Source organism: Manis javanica, chromosome 10, assembly GCF_040802235.1.
Source record: "Manis javanica isolate MJ-LG chromosome 10, MJ_LKY, whole genome shotgun sequence".
NCBI classification, from domain to species: domain Eukaryota; kingdom Metazoa; phylum Chordata; class Mammalia; order Pholidota; family Manidae; genus Manis; species Manis javanica.
This window is the reverse complement of record NC_133165.1, coordinates 12,010,827-12,034,869: the sequence shown is the minus strand read 5'-3', so window position 1 is coordinate 12,034,869 and position 24,043 is coordinate 12,010,827. Positions and strand designations below refer to the sequence as shown.

Sequence of the window (24,043 nt, the reverse complement as noted above, 5' to 3'; positions counted from 1 at the left end):
AGAATGCATGTAAAATAGTCATATCAAAGTATTTAAGTTCTAAAAATGTCTATTTAAATCAAATATCTATAATTGCATCACAAGCAATTGCCAACTTAGAAAAGGTGATATTCCAAAAATTCATACAAAAAGGTAGATGTTTTACACTTGGAAAACTTCTGTTTAATATTACAACTATAAATATTTTGGTGACTGTGTATGGCACATTTGAAGCTGATTTAAATTATAATACAGCCGAAATTTATAAATCTTAACTAGTTATTCACTGAGTCCCAACAACTCTAAATGTCAAATAGGACTTCTAAAGTATTCAGGAAAATCAGATACCAATGTCAGCATTTTGCCAAGGGTGAATGCCAAGTTAAAACTAGATCCCCAAAGAACACAGCCTCTTTGATAGAGCATTAAGGGAGCTGCCAGGGGTGACAAAGAATTCCAGTAAAGCTAATACCTTCTGCCCAAATCTTAGTGCTGGCTGCACATTCCTCCTTTAGATATCTTCCAGTTTCTGAGTTAATTTTGAAATTGGGTCTTTATATTTCACTGTCTGCTTAAGAAAGTGTTAGCAAATAAATAGTAAGGTGTAACTTCATTTCAGTGAAGAACCACAATGTTTGTACACCTCAAAACCTGTTTTTGTTTTCTGTTAAATCAGTAATAACAAGTCCACAAGGGTGATTAATCAGGTTCAGAGTACCCACAGTTTAATTCTGCTCTAAGTGGAGTGACAGAGCAACAGTTCCTGATTCTTTTATGAAACCTAATGATAATTTTCCTAAAATGTATATGCATTTGCAAAAAGTTACAGAACTTTCCAAATTCACTACTAGAAATATTTTTCTATGAGATACTAAGCCTCAAAACAAAAGGAAACAAGAAAACAATGGCTTTCTCTGAGAGAGGATTTAGAAACCATTAGAATTCTTAAACTGAGTCTATGGACTTTCAGATGATCTGTCAACCTCCTGAGACACTAAGCAAATTAATATGTACATTATTTTTTATGGTAAGATTCTATTATCGGTTCTTTCACAGGGATGTGTGACACAAGAGTGGAAGTTAATTACTATAAGAGGAATCTTTGAGGTTTATTTATTTGTTTATTTATTTATAATTCTAATTATTCCACATCCTCCCAACATCTATAGCTCACATATACTATATATTATATAGTTGATATAATATTATATTGACAGCTACCCATATTATTAAACCCTCACCCCCACTAGTGCAGTTATTACCTGTCAATATGAGATGTTGCAGAACCACTGGCTGTATTCTACATGTTGTACTACGATTCACATGACCAACTTACGTTAGTTTAAATAATGATAGTATTGCCCTAGAACTAAAACACGTGATTTAAAATTGGAGATAGATGGATATAATTACGATACATGAAAGCTATTTTTCTAGGCTGGTTAACGTAACAGCTGTAATTTAAAAGTCTACTGTACATATGATAGAACAACTATCCCTTCAATCTAACTGTGGGAACATTTTAACAATAAACATGATGCTTTCATTATTTAAAGTCTTAAATAGAAATACAGTACATACCTTAGGGGTGAACATGTGGCGGATACCATCAATTGAACCATTTAAAAGGAGTGCTCTAATTAGGAAGCATATAAGTACCACATATGGGAACAGAGAACTAAAATACATTATCTGCAAAGAAAGAAAAATAAACATAACAAATATATTCTTTATATAGTTATGTGTTCTGTTCTATACTTCGGCAGTCCCCATATTTATAATTAAGATTAATCATACTAATAATGCTTTTCTGGGTATGTCTCCCAGGCAAAGAAAACAAGAGCAAAAGTAAACAAGTGGGACAACATCAAACTAAAAAGCTTCTTCACAGTAAAAGAAACCAATACAAAAATGAAAAGGCAACCTATTCGAGGAGAGAAGATATACTTGCAAATGATATATCCAATGAGAGGTTAGTATCCAAAATATATAAAGAACTCATACAATTCAACACCAAAAAAAAACTGATAAAAAACGGGCAGAGAACCCGAACAGACATTTTTCCAAAGAGGACATGCAGATGGCCAACAGACACATGAAAAGATGCTCCACATCACTAATCATCAGGGAAATGCAAATAAAAACCACAGTGAGGTATCACCTCACACCAGTTAGAATGGCCACTATCCAGAAGACAATAAATAACAAGTGTTGGTGAGGATGTGGAGTAAAAGAAACCCTTCTACACTGTTGGGAATATAAATTGGTGCAGCTACTTGGAAAACAGTACGGTGACTCCTCAAAAAATTAAAAGTAGAAATGCCATACAACCCAGTAATTCCACTTTCTGTTATTTAAAGAAAATGAAAACATGAATTCATAAAGGTATCTACACCCATTTATTGCAGCACTTCCTACAGTAGCCAAATATGGACACAACTTAAGTGTCCATTGATAGGTGAATGGATAAAGAAGTGGTATGTACATACAATGGAATATGGCTCAGTCATAAAAAAGAATGAGATCTTGCCACTAACAACAACATGGATGGACCTAGAGAGTATTGTGTTAAGCGAAATAAGTCAGAAATAAGACCAATACCATGATTTCACTTCTTTGTGGAATAAAAAAAAAAAAGTGAACAAACGGAGCAGAAATAAACTCAAATACAGAGAACAAACTGGTAGTTGCCAGAGAGGAGGGGATTGGGGAATGGGTGAAATAAAGGGGCTAAAAAAATAATACTTATTAGTACCTTGGATAGCTGTCATATTGGAATGACTTTATTAGTCTTGATTCAATGTTACTTATTTAAGTTCCTACTTGAGATATAAGGAAAATTAAGAAATTTATTTAATCTCCTCTAATAGAGTCCATAGGTATAATGTAACTTGCATAGCATTGATTTCTTACAGTTTACAAAATAAGCAATATTTATGAGAAATGAATGGGCACTAACTCCCTAACAAATCCTTACTTATTATTGTTTTAGGTAGCAAAAGAAAAAAGAAAAAAGGTCCTTTTTCTTCATTAACCCAAGTTCCATTATAATTCTGTGTACCTTCTGAAGTAGAGAGTGATCCCTCCTAAGTCTCATACAGAATCCAAATATTAAAGGTAAAGTTTAACTTTCTGAATCAGAAATTTTCACCATTAAAATTAAAGATACTGTAAAAAAGCAATGGTCCAAACCAGAAATTGACATCTCATGTGGAAGACTAACAGCTCTCTCAAATTTTTAGGTCCAGAAGGGGGCTTCTGAATTTTTCCCAGCGCTGTCCCTGCCGCATGCATGCATCTCCACCTCGGTGAACAGCCCCACCATTTCCCTAGTGGCTAAAATCAATCAGCCAGAAATAGTCCGGCACTATTTGTAATATTCTTTTAATTCCAAGCTACCACTCCAAGTTATCTCATTATGTACCTGACACACTCCAGAGATTTTAAATACAGATGGAATAAAATGCGAATTCCTCCCTCTCACCAGCAAAACCTTACACGAGCGCCTGCCCACCCCACCACTCCTGCCCTAGCTGGGCTCTGGCCCTGCAGGCCCTGGCTGTGCGTCAGGAGACTGAGCTCCTCCCCTTCAGGGCCACAGGCAGGCCGCCCCTCACATGGGGGCGCTCACCTCCCACCCCTGCACGTGGTGTGAGCCTCTGTGGTTTGTGTCTCTTCATCTTCTCAATCTCCCTGGACCACTCAAAGGCGGCTATGCCTTTTTCCATCCAGTATCGCCCATCTGTCCTCCCCTATGCCCAAGACCTTGTTTTGTCTTTTTAACAACAGCTGGCATGATTGAAATTATCTTACATGTGAATTTTCAGTGTCCCTTACAGGAATTATAAGTGCTGTGAGGGCATAGGCCTATGCCAAGCACCTAACACAGTTGCTGGCATGTACATATATGATATGGATCTATAGGTGGGAGCACTGGAGGGACGCCAGAAAAAATGGAGGAAAAGCTGCCATAGCAGAAGATGGCTCAGGGCAGTAAGAGATACCGATTCCCATAATAACTATAGACAAACAACATACTTGTCAACACAGTAATTTGTATTTCTGTTGCACCATCTACTTAATTACATTTAAGCACCCTAAGAAAAAAAAATTAACATTCTGAATAAAGTCAAAGCAGTTAAGAACATTTTAATAAAAATAACTATATTGTCATTTAATTAGTTTTAAAGAAATACAATTTTTCAAACATTTCAGAATGGTGTAATTCTTTCATGACATCAATTCACCCACATTCCTTGATTTTTTTATCAGAATGTTTTCAGATGTACTTTCATTTCATTATTCCTGCCTACTTTAAGCATTCTTAAAATCTCTCAGTCTACTAGGTATCTACTCAAGCGGCCTTGATCTCACTTGAATTAAAGCTATTACTTCACAAATTCCTAAACCTATCTTCACAAATCTTGTGCAATAATAGCTTATCTTTTTGTTTTCAACATGACTGATATTTGCTGCCTTATAAGTAATTTAAATTAATCCCACTCGTTTTAAAAGTGAAAATGAAGACCGCACACTGAAATAATCTGGATAGGTTGCTAGTGATTTTTCCGATAAATATGGCATGCCCTCAGTATATTTTTAATATAATTTCAAATTAGAAACTAAGGGAAAAAATTGTTCTTCCTGTGTTTGCCCAGACTACACAATGCTAACATCCCCTGATATGTTCCTCTCCCCCATGTCCCATAGCCCACTGATCACCAAGTCCAGTGGATTTTACCACAAAAATCTCTCATCTATCCCTTCATTTCCATCCTCTAGGACGTGTCACCTTTCACTGCTTCTTAATCATCTTGCCTCCAGATTGTCCCTGTCAAGCTCTCTCCTTCATCCCTGAAATCCATCACTCATGCTACTACCAGAATGATCTTTCAAAAATCTGATGCTATCAATAAACTGTTAAAGTCCTCAAATAATCCACACTGTTTGTTAGGTAATAGTTTTGACTTGTTCGTTTTTTGTTTTTTTTACCAGTGTCCACAGATCCATTAATATCTGCCATCAACTTACATTTCAAGTTTCATCTCTTATAAGCTGTACAAATTGTATGTAAAAGCCATGTGGGGGCTTGTAAAAGCCCCAAAATTATGCACCAATTTTGAGGCTTTGCACATGCTGTTTTCCATGCCTCCAGTGTTCACTCTCTGCATTGTCTGGTGAACTCCTGTTCAACCAGCAAACTCTAGACCAAAACCCTTTGTGAAGAGTTCCCCCAAATCCAGGTTAATTTTAGAGGCTGCCTCTAAACTGTCATGAACTTTGCATAGACTTCGATGACTGCCCTTACTCTGGGCATGAGGATAAAGACTAGCATATTAACTTCTTCAGATTCACCAGCACTTGACATATAGTAGATACTCAGAAATACTACACACAAAGACAACTTTATAAGAAGTTTTCATTTCTGTACACATTCACTAAAAAAAAAAAAACTTTATTCTGCAATATTTCATAAATTATATACTGAATTGAAATAAGACTCATTTCAAATTTCATTTATTAATTCAGCAAGTATTTGAATTCTTAAAGACACTGGTTTGTATTCTGTGTAAGACTGTAGCTAGCTTCCTAAAAAGGAAAATTTCATGTTTAAAAATCATTGAGAAAAATAATTGGTAAGTTTTTAAACATGTAAGTATTATCAAGCATGGCACACCCAAATTGTCTTTTGTAACCAGGGAAAATGACAAAATATTTAATTATTAAATCCTGACATTTAAAAATGTATATTCAGTCATCATCATCACCTTACAGAGGCATCCACATTGCATTTTTAAACACAAATTCTTTGTATTTAATCATATGGCTCTCATATTATACCACAATAGCTGCATATTATTATTAAAAATAGGTTAAATTCTACCTGACTGTATGAAAAATGCTACCTCCCATTTTTTCCTTACAAAACTTTACTTTTTGCATTGCTATCTGAAATTAGTTTTTGAATTTGTTTCTTGTCGGCCTCTACCACTAGAATGGAGAGATTCTATGAAGATAGGTATTGTGTCTGCCTTGTTCATTATTACTCTCTCTCCAGAACTACATCAGTGCCTAGTACATGCTCAGTAAGTATTTGCTAAATGAATAAATAAATGACCTTTATGTTGTCCAAGAAGTTCATTTTTTTAAAAACTGGGAAATGAAACAATGAATTATATGTTTCTTTGGCTGATTTTAAGACCCCACGGGCCTTGAAAATTGAACTGCCTTTCACAGAAAGTTTATTGATGAAAATATTATATGAAAATCTTTCCATTCTACTCAACTACTGAAAAACAGAAAACATGAAATCATTTAGGTGTGTCCTTTTCTTACATATTAAAATGTTCATTTAAACACACCTTCAAGAGTCATTCTCTGTGAAGACTTCATAGTTTAATTGTAATTTTAACATTTATCATGGTTCAATTCTGGCCAATTACTTGTGCTTCCTAAGTGTATAGTGACTTGGCAGTAAAATGGGGATAAAAACATGGAAACCACCTGGCTGACAGAAAGATTAAATAAGCTAATGTATGCAAAGCACCCGGCGCAGTAATAGTAACAGTGGCAAAGTAGTGCTAGTGAAAAATAATACCTTAGAGCTAGAAAAAAGCTCAGAGGTTCCATTTCCTTTTTCCTTTTGGGGCAAACACCCCTTTAATAGAGGCGGACGTGCAAACTCTGTTTGACCACCTCCAGCAGCGCAGAGCTCGGTACCACAGAGACAGCTAACTGCATTCTTACCACGCTTGATTCCTGAAAGGTCTTTCTTTCTTCGAATATTACCCCCCATGCCACTCTCCATCATCCCCAATATTTGATCACTGTTCCATTCTCTGTAGCCACACAGAATACGCTTTATTCTTTGTCTTCAATTACTTCAAGACTGTGATTATTGGGCTGAGATTTCTCTGCTCCACAACAAAGACTTCAGGAAAATCCAATACTATACTTGTGGCTTAGCTAAGGGGTGCCTGCCAGGCCCAAAGGAGAATGATGCTATTATTATAATAGTCCTCTTGTAATTCACGCCGTTTCCAAAACAGCATTTTTGGTGACTGTGTGTGTGTGTGTGTGTGTGTGTGTGTGTGTGTGTGTTGGTCAAGCATATCACAAGCTGACTCATATTCTTTGAGCTGCTAAATGTCCTAAGTGGTTTTTCACAGACTACCCTGATAACATATTTCTCTACACTGCACTTACGTGCTTGTTTATTTCTTATTTGGAGGCTTTTCTTGTTTGGCAGGCAAACAGAGCCTTACATTTATTCTGAATAAGTTTGTCATCATATTTAGCTCATTGTTTCCGACTGAGGAATTGTGAGAATTTAGACTTTCACATCCTTGTTCACATTACTTAGAGCTTTCTCCCCACCTGTATCTATTAAATTCTGTCCTCAAATTCTGCCCCAAAGCCACTCTCTCCCTGAAGCCTTCTCACTGAAATAATAAAATGGATGTAGTATATGTTACATTAAATTTTTCTCAAGTTATATTACATAAGAAAAATATCCCAAATGCTGTGATTAAAAAAAAGGATGAACATTTCTTTAAATGATAAGACACATACATACTCTGAATAAGAAAAATCAAAATGTGGCTGTTAAGATTTGAGCACAGGATTTTTGGACTTCTCTCACTGACCACAGGTGGTTCTCTTCCTACCAAACATTATGTTAGGAAACATACAAACGTGGTTAGATTTGGCTTAAGGATCCATTCCTTTACTTATAACCTGACTGTAATGAGGGTCTTACATTAGTAGAAGACAGCAGGAGACACACCCAACTGAACCAATTAATTCAACCTATCTAATCATACAGCACACTAACATTCACAAAAGATTGAAAGTGTTCAGATATGTTATCTACCATATTCATTTCTTCAAGGGATATATGGTGTAGAAGTTTCAGAAGGAAGGTAAATGTAAAATTGGCTGTGATTTACAAATTTAAAAATCATCAAACATTTCTAATTAAATGTGAAGTAAGAGGAGTAAAAGGTGAATCAAGGCAGACTTCTCCCCTAAATGAGTTTACTATTCAGTGAGGAAAAAATACGACAGTGAGAGACATTATAGAGTTACAGTTAAATAACATGAGCTCTAGATCTGGACAGACCCAGTTGGAATCCAAGTACTAGCATTGACTAAGCCATGACACTTTGGGCAAGTTACCTATTTTCCTGAACTTGTTTTTTATCTGTAAAACAAGCCCAAGAGCAGCAATTACTTCTTGGAGTTTTCTTTAGAATTAAATGGGGTAAAGTATATAGAGCACTTATCACAGTGCCTAAAGCAAAGTAAACATGCAGCAAATAGTGGCTTCCGTTATTGTGCTTGCCCTGATCATGCCAGAATAATCTTCATCAAAATCATTTACTGCTACAACTGCAGCTACTGTTAGCCACACTCCTACTAGTATATGCTGTTGACTGGCAGTTTACCAGCTTGGGAAGATAGACAGTCAGATCTATACTTTGGAAAGAGAAAATAGTAGAGACGGACTGTTAAGGCACAGAGAGAAAAACCAATAAAAAATTCTTGCTATGGTTCTTCCAAAAGATATGGAGAACCTTAAAACAATGACAGTAATAGGGAAAAAAGTGCAGTGTGAAAGCAAAATAGTGAATAGTAATTACTTTCCTAATGCATCCTTAAAACATTTCAATGCATCAAACTCCACACTAGATTATTTTTAAATCTTTTACATAGCTATCTATTCCTTCCTTAGAACACATATAGTAGAGAAAAATGAAGGACATAACACAAACAAAATGAACAAATTCTTCAATCTATTACTTTGCCCAGTTTCCATGATTGGAACTACTTAGTAATCTGAGAACTAAAACATTAGGGTCAACTGAATAAATAGCAAAAAAGAAAGGGCTTCTAGGTATTGATAAAAAATGTCAAAGATGATCTTCATGAAATAATGAAAGATTATACATGACTTTAGATTCCACTATAAAACACAATTATATCTTTATTCATGTCCTTTTCTTAAACCTGTTTTTAAAAGCACCACTTTCTACCAATCTTTAATTAACGACCTAGAATGAAGTGCTACTTGAAGTTTGCCCACAGAGATACAGAGCAGAGCTTCAGGGGGGCACAGTAACCGGGAGTGGTGGTGAGTAACATAAGGAGGGGCTCTGACATACTAACTTTTCCTGAAGACTGAATGCCTTTGATCATAGCCAAGCAAACCACGACCCAGGCAGCCAGCAAGCAGACAGTCATCTTCCAGTTTAAGCCCCCACTTTCAGAAATGGAATTGGAAATATTCAGTGCTTCTCTGTACCAATAATAGGTGGTGGCGGAACTTTTTTCACATTCTGGCTCCACAACTGTAGAAAGAAAGGTAACACAATCATTTCAGACTATAAAGAGTAAAGAGATTTTTTTTCCAGTAAGCCTATAAAACAGTTCTTAACATATCCTAAAAGAGTACTACTATTCTACAGAAACATTTACATTCACAATGAAAACTCAACTGTGCAAATGTGAAAAATCAACAGACATGTATTCTCTTTGATATTTCTTATTACACATTTCTGAAATAGGAATATATGAACTTTTTGTCAAAGTAATTAAAACATGTGAGGTTTATACAGTTGCATCCTCCCCCTGAATTATCTGATTGACTGCTTGGGGCAGACTTATCAAATGTGCTAAGTGTTGGCCACATGCAACTTTTAAACGGAGCTAGTTCAGGGGATTTTGGAAACTTAGTATAAGAAAAATAATGCAATTATTTTAATAATTTTTATATTAAATATATGCTGAAATGTTAATACTTTGGATATGTTGGATTAAATTAAATGTTTCACTTGTTTCTATTTACTTTTTTAAAATATGGCTACTTAAAAATTTTGGTCTACATATGTGAGCTGCATTCGATAATTACTGGACATCACTTCTATAGGGAATTATTCTTTATTTATATTCTAGGACATAAAAATAAACAACAGAGTCAAAGATATAAAATCAGTTACTTTGATCCAAATTCCTCTTTTAGTCACAAGAAAGGTGTATAAAATAAAGATTCTCAAAATTAACTGAAGGCTTACAATATTTCACCTTAATATCATAGGGCACAATAAAACAACTTGGAAATAGCTAGCAAAATTAGATGTGCAGATGCTTAACTGGAGGATAAGGAAAGTTTCCTACAGTAATAATTTTGAAAGATTTTCCACATTATTCTTAAAAAGAAAAAAATCTTGAAAGTTTGGGCTTGTACCATCTTTACGATTTTTAAATACAAAAATACTACAGTGTACATGTCTTACACGTATGTGAAGCATTTTTCACCAAAGGACACTGATCCCAAGGTAGAGGCTGCTGAAAAGACTGGGAAAAATAAAACAGACTCCAGCCAATGATGACATTGTAGTAGAGGGCCACAAAAAAGCACACCTGCAAAATAAAATGATGGGATCATGTCAAACCTCTCACGCACCTGCCTATAACACAGTGAGATGAAATACATAAAACCCCACATAGACATTTTTTTTAATCATTTTATTTTTACTTGAAACATTATCTTTTCTAAAAAGTTCTCTATCATAGGTCTTGAGAACAGGAATTAACAAGATTGAACTATACCAATATTTATAGCTTGTTTTGTATACTAGTGCAAGCTCTAGTGTATTTTTTAAGATTAAAGTGTTGGTTAGAAATATATTCCCAAGGGTTTTATTTAAGTGCAAACTACATAATTAAAAACCGTGTAAAAATTATATGGCATATACCACACCAGGAAACTTACTACACAACTTGCAAATCCAATCCCACCCAGTTTAGGGCTTATGTAATTCCATACACCAATGCTTCCTCGCCGAATTCTTTGACCCACAGAAAGTTCCAGGAAAAAAAGGGGAATACCAATTACCAGAAGCAGTATTAAATATGGCAAAAGATAGGCACCTATGGAAGAAACAAATAAAATAGGTTATATTTTCAACAGTTACAGTAGAGAACACACTGATTCTCATTATCTCATGAAAAATGCTATTTGAACTTCTATATAGTATAATTACAAAGAACTTTGAAGAAAATTCAAGTTCATTACTTTAAACTTTCTAATATTTGAAATCTGAATTTGCTACAGTTTCTGACAAAAACATTATAATAAAAGTAATGATATCAATGAATAATTTAGATTTAGCTTCATTTTATTGAAAGGGAAAATAATTTCATTTTCCATAAAATAATGGATTCCTCAAAATTAATTATTTTCTCAAATAAGTTTCACAGACTCCTGGAAATTTTATTCACACAACTTTTATGAAGTCATTTATTAAACTGTATTCAAACTCATCTACATCAGGCATTCCAAATCTGATAAATTGGAATGATTGAGATTTTCTGGTATTAAGACTGACTTTTTCCCCTAGATAATAATAGAGATGACTGCCTAGACTGAAAAAAAAAGAAAAGGAAAGGAAAACGTAAAAGTAAAGAAACTTCCACCACAAACAAATGTCTTTCCCACATATACTTCACATAAAAAGGACACTTCAGGAAATGAGTAATTTTTTAATCTCTGATGAGATCAGCTGAGAAACTAAGATATTTAATGTCTATTACAAAAAATATGTGCTATTATCCTTACAGTAACCATATTTAAAATACTTTTTTTTACACTTAAATCTCAAATTGAGACATGATTAATGATTTTAAATAGTCTGACCATGTTAATATTAGGCTCTATTAATTGATAAAGTTAAATGTGAAACCTGTGCTCATTTATGTATATAACCCATAAGATGGACTTGCTACATTTAAATTTCTTATCTGGAGTTTTGTGCTACCCAATACTGTCAAGTGGGTCATAATGGGTGGTGCTAATAGTTCTCTTTTAAAATAGGAGGCCATTTACTATATTTCCCATTTCTTAAAAAGTGTTGAGTGGTATTTAATAAATTTTGAAAGCTATTCAAATCGTTCTGTAGTTATTCTGATGAAAAAGTAAATATTAATAATTTTTTCCAGATTATTTGTTTCAGGATCTATGTATCTCTAAAATAATGCCCATATACAAGAATTCCCCCTAGGGTAGAAGGAAAAAAATCTCTACTTTCTTATGTCTGAATTTCAGTCTTTCTGTTCTTGGGTTGATTCTACAAAGGGGTAAAGCAGGGATGTATGAGCTTATAAAACAGGATTATCAAAATTCTAACTCTAAAATGACTGGTAACATTCATGCACTAATGATCTGAAAATATGTCCCATAGGACTGAAAGTTCAGTCTGAGCCCTGCATCAAATCCTAGTGTGTAAATGTATTTACGTATGTGTGAATGACTAGGAAAAAAGAGAGAGAATGAATTAAGACTAGATTCTGGGAATCTTTCCTCAGTTTTGGGTGCATGACATGCTATTAGATAGTTAGCCTTTTCTTCCAACTCAAATTACTCTAACATTAGTCCCCATATTAAAAATAAGTCACTGACCATTTAATATTTGCCAGGAGCATTTCTAAGCATGTTATGTGTGGTTACTCATTTATTCCTTACAGGAATCCAATGGGGTTAAATATATTATTATTGTCACCTTACACATGTAGGGGGTAAGCCTGAAGAAGCAGATTAATTTGTGAAAGATCACATGGCTAGTGGGGGAAGGAGTCAAGCTTCATACTCAAATTGACTTCAAACCTTAAGCTGCCTATTTTCTATATTATACAACTTACTAAGCTTGATCACTGTGCTTTAAGCATAATATCTTCAGACAAATCAGCTTAAATTGAGTCTATTGCTTTTTAGTTCTATTATGCATAAAGTACCTTCAAGAATAAATGAGTAAGAGTTAGCTAGCCTGAGGCTGTTTGAACAGCCAGAAGATACTGGCTGCAAAGCTAGATGCTGCGCTGCATGTTGAGTGCAACCTTTTGTATCTTAACAGCCATCTTGAAACAATAAAGTCCATTGGTATTTTACACTTCACGATTAGAAGACAGGGAAAAAATACTAGGAGGGGTATTTTGACTCCTTTTACATACAAAAATAAGGAGGAGGAGCTATTTTTGCTAATAGCTAATTACTAAATATGAAATTCTTTAGAGTGCTCCACCAAGACAAAAATTGTATTACATGGAAGGCAACCTGGCTTCCTTTACAGTATGGCCCGGAAGGGAAGAAGTCTGAAAATCAGAATTGATCTTCTGCCAGTCTCGAGAAATGGGATGATTTGAGAGAAACATAAAACATGGTAGTACATCGCTATTTTTCTAGTTGATTCTAGAATTCATATGTGATGTGACCAGGTAAGGAATTGACAGTTTGAGGAGAGTGATGTGCAATGTTACACTTCCTGATTGATTTTTACCTCTCAGACTTGTCAAATAGGCTACTTTTTCCAAACCTGTTGTTTTGTGCCTGGTTGAATTAACTAAGCAAGATCTTAACATATTTTATCACCATAACACCTTAGCTTTTTATCCCTAGTGGCTAAGAAATTTCATATACGAGTGGTTATATTATTTCTTTTGATATGTAGGTTACAACGACATCAAAAATAAAACTATATTTTTGTCCTCTTAACAAAACTATCATAAACTGGAATCAAATACCAAAATATTCTTTCTATCATTTGTGTGTTGAAATGAGGCTCATAGAACAGTTTTTAGCAATACTTATTTTTCCATGTATATAGATAATAAAATTTCAACCCAAATTTTAGTTAACATTGTTTGACTGCAGTGTACTATACAGGTTGTATCCCACATGAACAATATATCTTTTTGATTTTTTAACACAATTTTTGCAAAAAGACAAAATTTTGCAAATTACATGTACAAAAACAGAAAACTAGAATACCATGTTTATGCAGGTATTTTGTGTTTAAAATTAAGCAAACTAATTTCTTTCAAGTTTTCTTTGAAACTAAACTTTGTCCCCAAACAGTGTAGAATTAGGAACCAAATACATAAAATATCTAAGGATGAAGAATGTCTGGCATCTTATTAATTATCTGGATAAGTTCTTTCTATTGGGATGTATCAAGTTCTGGTCAGCATTTGAAGACTACAGTCATTCTAAATGACATGTAATTTTTGTATTTTTGAAGAGTAAAACAAATTAAAATTCAGAGTTAACAAATCATAGAAAATTCTCTGCCTTCTTTCATCAATATTCTCTTTTATCAAAAACTTTATAACTTATAACTGACAGGAACAAGGGATGAAATATTTGTTAGAAGTCAGTAATTTAAAGATGTTTAATAGCATCCACAGAAAGAACTTAAGAATTTATAACTCTTAAGCAATCCTTGAGTATTCACACCAAGCCCTCTGTTCTTATGGAAACATAATCTGAAAATTCAGCTGAGCTCAGTTCCAACAAAGGAGTAATCCCTGGCTTTACAAGGAAATTCAGTTCCTAAAATAATGATACTGCTGCAACAGGAGCTACATAAGATGATCAACTGCAATTTACTCAGCAATGTACAATTGAAAAACACAAAACAGAACAAAACTTACCACCGCCATTCTTCTGACATAGGTATGGGAATCGCCACACATTCCCTAAACCTACAGAAAATCCAACTTGGGCCAGGATGTACTGTAGCTTACTGTTCCAAGCTGGTCTTTCATCTTCAACTTCAGACCCTTCTTCAACATCTGTATCTTTCTCTTCTTGAACATCAACAATTAGTTCACTCTTCTTAAAAGCATCATCAGCTGAGTCTTCATTGGAAAGAAGGTCTTTGACAGACTCGATAACCTCATCGTCTAATTCTCTTTTTACCACCTTGCTATTCTTAGGCATTGGAAAGTGTGGGTGGTATTATTTTTTAAAATTCCCTTATGGCAAATTCGCTAGATCTTTTTAAAAAATATATTCGTTGACGTGAATGAAAGACGGAGGAAGCTATCATCAAACAAACCCTTCATTCAAGGTGATAAAAGTCTTATGGGTCCTGGATTTGTATATCCAATATTCTGTAGGTACCTGAAAAATTTTAAGTTGAAAATGATAAGATTTAATGAAGAATATGTTAAAAATACTGAAGACCCTTTCTTATTTATTTTTATAGTGAAACTCTTTTTACAGAGTATAAAACATGATTGTCCTTGGCCTTTCAGAGCTTAACATTTGCAAAAGTATAAGAATTGTGAAGTATATATGAACTTCACACACATTTTTTTTGCCAAATTCTTTCTTCTCGCAAAAAAACCTACTTTGACTTCTGATATACTACAAAACATAATGTATACTCTGTTTATTAGTAATTAAAATTTTGTGACTCCTTTTCTTAATTCTTCCCTTTTTCCATCTGGCTAAAAGTTCTTTCCTTATTTTATTATGCATAGAATTCCATACACAACTGCACTGTAAATTTGTTTTACACAGAATCTTTTCAACTCATGTATTCACCCATTCATTCATTTGACAATAATTATCATGGGACCTTAAGGGATACAAACATTAATGAAACATACAATATCTGCTTTGAAGGAGCTCAATTAAAAAACAAAAACCTGCCATCACTTTGGCATTTTCCCCCTTTTCTATTTCTTTTTGTGTTGTATCTTATATCCTTTTATCTGTTCAGACACAGACCCTTTAGGTGTACAAAGCATGACTATAAACCAATGAGATTATTTTAAAAGTGGCTACACATAAAAATACTTCTCTTTAAAACTGAATCAGGAGGCTTTAGAAATGATAGCCCAAGAATTCTGCCATTCATTGCTAGAAAAAATGGAATTCTTTGATGGAATTGCATTTACATTAAGAACCTGAGACACAGCTCGTCATTCTTTGCAATATTAATGAACAAGACAGGATACTGGGTAACCCAATAAAAAAAGTTAATTACTTAACTTGACAATGTAACTTATTTGTTGTGCTTCGATTTGGATGGTGTTTAGTTGTTTCCAAAATTAAAATGATATATACTCTACAAGCAGACACTCATTAGGATTTGGTGAAGCTTGAGAGGAAGATTTTGAAGGGAGAATTTACTAAAGGAGCTATCCCTCTTTATTCTAAAATCATTCCCAAAATACTTTGAATAGACACATCTGCAGATTAACTGAAAAACTTCTCATGGTGACTATTTTAAAGAGGCCAACAAAGTTTTCATATGGAAATAGTTTGATGAGGTTAGGGATTGTGTCTGTTTAACTTGCATTATTTCCCCCTGGAGCTCACTAAATACTTATAAATGAATAAATATAACCATTGAAAAACTGAAATAAACTCATTTTCCAATTAATTTTGCTTTAAGAAAACAACTTGACATGTAAGAAATTGCTATTTGTGAGACATGAGTTATCTAAAGGTGTACACTTATTCAATTACCTGAAGATACGCTGTTGACATAGTAACAATTGATACATAGATAAGAACATTGGTTTTAATCTGACAAACTTGGGAGTTGCAAAAGAAAGACACAGGTCCAATATGCTGTCACTTCTGTAGGGCCAAGTCCCCAAACCAGGACTAACACCTAACCTAACTGTGGTTTCAACCTCTCCCAGGAATGTAGTCAGTCAAGAATTTTCTGCTCAGCATTGACAACATAACGTTACACACCCTCTGTCCATCCCCAAAGGAAGATAAGGTGATTCACCTCATGAGACCTTTATCCTTGCCTCCTTTCACACACATAGATAGTATCGGAATGTGTCTAGCATGGTCCTTTAGGACACTGACTAGATGGACACATGCCACACCGCTTAATGTATTGACAGATGTAACCTCTTTCCTGCACGTATCCCCTGCTGTATGTCTCCAAATGCAGGGACTTCACAGCTGCTCCTCAGAACACACTGACGGGCTGCTTTTGGGGTGATGGTCCTCAGTAAGACTAGGAATAAACCTCTCTGTTAGATACAACAGTCATGTTTATTTGAGCAGACACTTCTTGGCAACCATGAAGGGCCTGAGACCGCCTGGAACAATGCGTGGACCTGGTGCTTTGGTACGAGCAGGGCCCAAGGAGCCCATCCGGAGGCTGAGCCTTTCCTGGGTCTCAAACCTCCCTCGTTTAGGTTGATGGCCTTTCAGTTTCTTAAGTAGTTGTTTGCACTCTTCGAATGTGTGTCCCCAGCAAGACGTGGTGGGAGAAGGAATTCTGAAGTCTCAGTTGGGAGACACTGGGAGGAATTAAAGGGGAAAAAAAAAACTAACAGAGGAAAAACTGGTCAGTGTTTTCCCATCTCCATAGGTCTACTAGGCAGATTCAGTGAAACAAACCCAAAGTGAGGTCTCGGGAGTCAGTGCTCAGTGATGCCAAGACAAGGGACACAGCTCCCTCTGCCATTCTTGGCAGAGGTGTCAGAGACCTAATCTTCACAATGCGCCTGGATCCCATAGGGAATTCCATTCACAGCAAAGTAACCATGGCTTGTCAGGGGATGCACACATACAGACTGGTCATCCAGCGCTCCGAGCCTCGTGGTAGCGTTAGCCTGCCGGTGGAGAGGCTGAGAAACGTGAGTGCTTCAGGGCCTTTGGGAAATGACACCTGGAAAATCACTACACATTCTGACCCCTGATCTCTAAAACCACAGTTATGTTTCACTGAACCAAAATGGGAAACCAGACATGTGTTTTAAGCAAAAACATCTACAGCTACTTCTGGCTAGTTGTCCTGCAGTTAGAGCTTCTATTTGCAGTGGCTCCCCAAATGGGAGAATTTACTAACAGAGATCTCACTCTGAAAATGGCCAGAACAGGGCACTTCCCATCTGCCCAAGCTAATGTTTTTGCATACACAATTAGAGAAAGCCAGCAACAAGACTGCACAGCTTGAATGGAGCACACATCTTGATTGGTATTTACAAAGAGATGAAGAGGAAATAATCTTTAACAAATTTTAAGAAGTCAAGGATGCCATCTTCCAGGACTAAAAATTATGAATCTGGAAGCTGTGAATATGTGGCAAAAATGGCAAATCTTACTGAGCTTGTTTTGTGTCCTGAAAACTTGGTTTAATAACCATCAGCTGAGGACCCTGTGATAAGCAGCTGGAGTTCTACCAAACTGCTGCCAGCCCTCAGAGGAATTAAACCTAGAAAAAAATGGCCATTAGGAGGAGTGTTCCAATTAGATAAAATCATTTAAGAAGTGCCCTTAAAAGCAAAATCTTCAAAATTCCAGAATAGCTTTATAAAATTGCATTGCAAAAACTAATGAGAAATTAAACATATGAGGTACCTAAGCAAAAACTTTAAAACAGTGAGAAACTCTGACAGATACCAAAACCTATAGACGGGCTCCTGGAAAAACTGGCAGACGCCTGCAAGGGGTGAAAATTCTTACCAAAAATAGTCCCCCTGAATCTCTGTCTGTAATGTCCAGTTGAAAAGTCAGATTTCACATTGACTCTTCCTTCCGAAATCCAGAACCATTAGGTAAGGAATAGCTATTGCCTTCTCGTTTGTCCTGTTTGTCCTGTTCTACATCCTGATTCTGCCTGCGTGGGACTTGGAGGTTGCTGGTTTTCCCTGAACTCTTTGGGAGTGGCTCTCGGATTTTAGACAGGCAATAGCTGTACTCTACATCCTTTCTGAAACTCTTTTTACACCCAAAGGCTGTCATTCAATACTGCCAGAAATATTTAATGTTTGTCCTGGCTGAAACTGACAACACATTAAAAAGGAAAAAGAAAAAAAAAAAAAGAATTGTAGGAGCTCTGTAGTCAAAAGCTGACCAGATTGAAAGCTGATATTTAGAACTGGATAAAAATCTTTTTTTAAAAAAGTCTCCTTCCCTAAGGTAAAATTAGAACTATGTGCCTCGGGGAAATAAGTAAATTGACAATAATTAGTTAGATAAGTGAACCCACCTATGATGTCATTTAAATTACAACCTAAAAGAACTGTCTTTACAAATCTTGGTAAAAAATACAGCTCTAGACACTGGTTAAATTCCATCAATGACACTTACCTAGATCATCTTCAATTCTTAAGACTGAAGGGGGGGAAAATTGGAAAACAGGGTCTTTTTAAAAATACAAATGGTTATAGAAGCACTTTTGCCCAAAATCTGGCCACAGCTTTCATCAGCGCATTTGTCCAGGACAGATATAAATCTTAAGTGTCTTCACATACAGTAGTAGAAATAGCTTTAATTTCTTCCTTAATTTATTTCATCTGCCACAAAACAGTTTCGATCCAACTGTTCCTTTAACTACTGAAGTTCGCATTATCATGCCTATCACCTGGCTAAAAGTTGTTTTTTTAATAATTATAAAGCCTCTGTATCTGTTTTTATGGCTTTGTGTTGTAGATGTGGTGTTTTTCTACCTCTCGGTGGTATTGCTAAAGATAATTCATAAACAGCTCTGTTTAATTGATTTTAAAAATAAGTCCTTAATGAAGCATTTCTAAATCTCAGAAAAATATTAGAAACTAACCCAAATGTTTTCAAGTTCCTGTGACCTTTGATACTTTTCAATAATAAAAACTAGCTTAGGTTTGTTGGTTTAATAAAAGACATGTCTTTAGTGTTATCAACATTAGGTATACATTTATTCTACCTAGGTTTACTAAAAATAAACTCATGTTATCTCTGTTACAAAACTGTCAACAATAACTTGGTATGACAAATCCTTTATTTAAAATTAGCTTTCAAAATTTTTGGTAATCTGAAACAAAGTTTTGCTAAATTAAATGATGGGAATTTATTAAATATCTGGATCACTTCCAAATAAGATAACATAACTGAAACCTTAATTGTTAAACAAGTCTAAGTTTACCTGTTTTTATCTCCTTATTATAAAGGAACTAAAGATATTTTTGGATCTGTTGGTAAACTTGTTTGTGTTTTATTAAAAGACTGTACTATGAATAGGTTCATGTTTTTAGAAAATATGACATGCATAAATTTGCCAATCTAAAGAATGTTGGTCCAATAGTTTACAATTCCTTAGTGCTAATTTTCACTAGAAATTAAGGTTTCTAGAAGTTAATAATTCTAATAAACATAATTAAAGCCAAATAGAAATAAGCCAATAAGAAATAAAATTAAAGCCAAATAGAATATGAAAAGCAGAATGTATGCTTTCAGTAAAAGAAGATATGAGGAATGAAATACATTTAATTTATTTATTGAGGGAAAATATTTTGTCCTAGGTAAATCTGATTATTTAAAGAGGGAAAGAAAACAGGACAAAATCTGAATGTAAAAATAAGCTATAGAAGGTTTATTAAAAGGAATATTGGGAAAAGAATTTTAAGGTGTGATCAAGCTGACTAAAATTTAAATGAATTGAATTAAAAATTAGTAGTATCAAAAAGTAAGCTGGTGCAAAATTAAAATTTGTTTTTTCTCTCTGTTACAAGACAAAAGTTACCTTGGACAATTGGTCTGCTCTTGATAATTAGAGATTGTGAAGGTTTTCTCTTTGCACTTAAATTACCTCAAAGACAAAATTCTGTGTTTTATCAAGATAATTTCCTGTTTCATGATCACTCAAGAAAATTACTTAAGAAAACAATCTTCTTAATAGTAAAAGAGCTAAGTTTTGCTAGCGACTATGTGATTTTTTGTATTTGTCTATGAAGCCTTTGTCCACTTTGGTTAATCATGTATTGTTTCACAGTGACCCATAATAGTATTTAACTAAGTATTTTAAAACCTTCTTGATAAATTCACAAAAATCTAGTGAGTCAAGTTAGAAAGGCCCTTTGGTAGGTTTTCATGATTCCTTCTTGACAGGCCCCCGCTTCCCTGGCTGAGGACAAATGTAGATAAGGCAATAGTGAGGCAGTTATTGCAGAATAATCTGTGGCTGAAACAACAGCTGTCCAACAAAAACCTTTAGATTCTCTAGCCAAAGTTATTCTTGATAACATGATAGCCCTTGATTATCTTTAGCTGAGCAAGGAGGCGTCCGTGCTGTGGCCAACACTACCTGCTGCACCTGGCTCAACACTTCTGGGAAGCTTGAACCTCAGTTACAGAAGGTCACTGAGCAAGCCACTGGATTGAAAGGATAACTACTTATTTTATTTCGATTGATTTGGGTCTTGGACACCATGGCTTCGGAGTGCACGCCCAACACTCGGAATGATCCTACTTATAGTTATCATAATCATCTCCCTGGCACATTGTATCCTCTCAAAAAAACTTTTAAATGCAAGTAAGCAGCTGCTAACTTCCAAGCAGATGATCTCCCTGAGACTGGAACCTGGGAGCATTGAAGAAAATGACGGACTAAAGGACTGTGAGCCTGAAGTGAAACCTGTGACTATTACAGGGGTATAAAGGGAAAATGTCATGACCACGGACACACCTAGAAGGACCAGTCAAAGCTGTGGGACCCACACAGTGTGGTAGTGATGCCAAAGTGGCGCTGATGTCTTAAATGTTGATCACATCTCTCAGTTTAGCTGACAGTCTCATCAAAAGGGAAAATTGTTAAAATAGAAAGACACAGGCCCAATACACTGTCACTTCTGTAGGGCCAAGTCCCCAAACCAGGACTAACACTTAACCTAACTGTGGTTTCAACCTCTCCCAGGAATGTAGTTAGTCAGGAATTTTCTGTTCAGCATCGATAACATAATGTCACATGTCCTCTGTCCATCCCCAAAGGAAAATGAGGTGATCCACCCACCTCATGAGACCTTTATCCTTGCCTCCTTTCACACACTTAGTGTCGGAATGTGTCTACCATGGTCCTTTAGGACACTGACTAAATGAACACATGCTACACTGCTTGATGTATTGATAGACGTAACTCTTTCCTGCACATATCCCCTGCTGTATGTCTTCACATATCCCCTGCTGTATGTCTTCACATGCAGGGGCTTTACACACATTTCTCATAGCCCACTGACAGGCTGCTTTTGGGGCAATGGTCCTTAATGAGACTAGGAATAAACTCTGTGTTTCCTAAATATAACTGTCATGTTGATTTCAATCAACAGAGTAGTTAGTGTCCTAGCTCTTTAATTTAGCAGTTGTACTACTTCTAGTAGTTATATCACAACCTTAATTTCCTCAATAAGCATTGGTCTTTATCCTTTTGCTTTTTTTTTCCAACAAAGAGAAAAGTAAGGAGTGTATCAACATTTAGAGACATTATTACAGTGAAAATACCCACCACTTCATAAAGAAAAAATTTAGAAGACAGTGTTACTCCAGAACCTCTCTAAATTAACCATCTCAGAAATCATTGTATTTTTTCCATACACTTCTAGTTTTTACAGGAAAGAATACACAAACAAAATATCAAAGTGAAAAACACCACCTTTGGATACTGCTGCATGCTTTTTATATATCCAATGAATCATACCAATGTACATAGGGTACCTTTTGGCAAAGTTTACATTTAGATATTCCTATCAAATTGTCCAAAATTCCTATTTTCTATGAAAGCCGATATCTAATGTAAACAAAATCTAAATGCAACTTTATAAATCCCCAAAATAGGGAAACTAGATGTATAAAGCAATAATCCCAAGCAACCTTTATAAAATTAACATATTACAAGATGTTAATTATGTATTTGCATGCATTTATAGCTCCTTTTCTATTATAAGCAAATACATAAAAAAGTGATAGTACGTTAATGATATTAGAACTAAAATACTTTAAGCACTCTGTCTTCACTCTTTCTTACTCTCTCCCAACTTTTGCTCTTTCTGGTTGCAGAAAAGTATGGGCTGGGGTTGAAGTTACCATTGCAATTTCCACAATTACATCTAAGTCTGGGAAAAAAGTATTTTCTTCTTCACTTGGCAATAAGCTTTGCCTGTATAATGACTTCATCTTACTCATCGCACATTATCAGTGTTTAAACGTGTCTGTCAAATGAATGAACTGAAAGAAGTATGACAGAATATTATTTGATAAAAACAAGTATTTTGCACTATTACATGGTTGACTGATTTTTTTCTTTAATCCCAAGGTTCTATACTCACTGAGTCAGAGGCATTCCTTTCTTATATGAAGAAGCTGCATGTGACCAAAAGTAAAGAAATAAATTGAGTTTCTGAATGGATTTGAGACCACAGTTTGGAAGCCAAATTAATTTCACATCTTCAAGACCTTACTTTTTTGAAACACAGAATTTTTTTCATGATGCCAAAAGCCTGCCTGAAGAACATAGTCTATAAAAATAGGTCACAAACATAGATTTAAAAGAGAATAAAAAGGAAGGCTGACTACTGCTGAAAGAGTATCACTGTTGCTACATCTGGGAGTAGGAGAAATGAGGCAGGGACACCCAGGAAGGAAGTGGAGCGGAGGGTGACATATTCTTGGTGCTCTACAAGTCACATGGGCAGTAGTATAATCAATGTCAAGTAACTGCAGATTCTTCGCCAACACAGCATCATTCATTCCTGCAACAGAGTCAACTCGGAGGCAAGCCATCATGTACTGCGCTTCATGTGGACTGGGTGTTACATGAGCTGCATTCATCGTTACCTGGTAAAGGCCTCTTACCTACAACTGAGCAACACATATCCAAGAGCAGGGGTCAACAAAATATTGCCATGGGCCAAATGCAAACCACTATCTGGTTTTGTAAATAAAATTTTACTGGAGCATAGCCTGCACATTTACATATTTTCTATGGCCACCTTTGTATTGCGATAGCAGAGTCACTCTGTACGGACCGCAAAGAACACTTACCGACTCTATTGGAAAAATCTGACAACTACTTTTCCAAATAATGAATATGAATTGAAGATGTAGAGTGCCCCAGATCCCCCTATCTATTCTCTATTGTATGGCACTAATTTATTAAGTAGTACGATGAGATAGAACTCTCCCCATTCAGAGCTGAGTAATTACTAAGAATGAGAGAGTATTACATAGAAACAGAGAGATGAAGGGGTAGCAGCTGAAAGGGGAAGAAACACAAGCAAAAGATAAATGTAGACTGTATCAGGAAATAGTGCTCCAAAGTTTAGAAGAGATTAATTTAAAAACTACAAAGAAAGAAGAGCTCACAGGTTTAACAAATGAAAGATAATGTTTCCAAAAAAGAAAACTCAAAGAAAAGATACAAAAGATTAACAGAAAGAAAAAAATTAGGTGGATTAGAAATAAATAAAACTAAAATAAGTGCCACTTCAACCACATACAGTC

At 35.2% G+C, this 24,043-nt stretch overlaps 1 protein-coding gene across 6 annotated transcripts in view; it reads right to left on the bottom strand.

Annotated features, from left to right (window-relative positions):
- The window catches only part of SLC6A15 (solute carrier family 6 member 15), a 46,118-nt gene that overhangs the window by 10,428 nt on the left and 11,647 nt on the right, over nt 1-24,043 (bottom strand). For 5 of the 6 annotated variants that reach the window (XM_017646593.3, XM_017646594.3, XM_017646591.3 and 2 more), the window contains exons 2-6: nt 14,467-14,938; nt 10,754-10,911; nt 10,275-10,401; nt 9,148-9,329; nt 1,561-1,671 (exon numbers count right to left, since the gene is read on the bottom strand). In XM_017646593.3, the coding sequence (XP_017502082.3) occupies nt 1,561-1,671; nt 9,148-9,329; nt 10,275-10,401; nt 10,754-10,911; nt 14,467-14,755 (867 nt within the window). In that variant the 5' untranslated portion in view covers nt 14,756-14,938. Of the gene's footprint in view, nt 1-1,560; nt 1,672-9,147; nt 9,330-10,274; nt 10,402-10,753; nt 10,912-14,466; nt 14,939-16,565; nt 16,858-24,043 lie in introns of those variants that run through there. The other variant, XM_073214778.1, reaches the window with a different exon arrangement.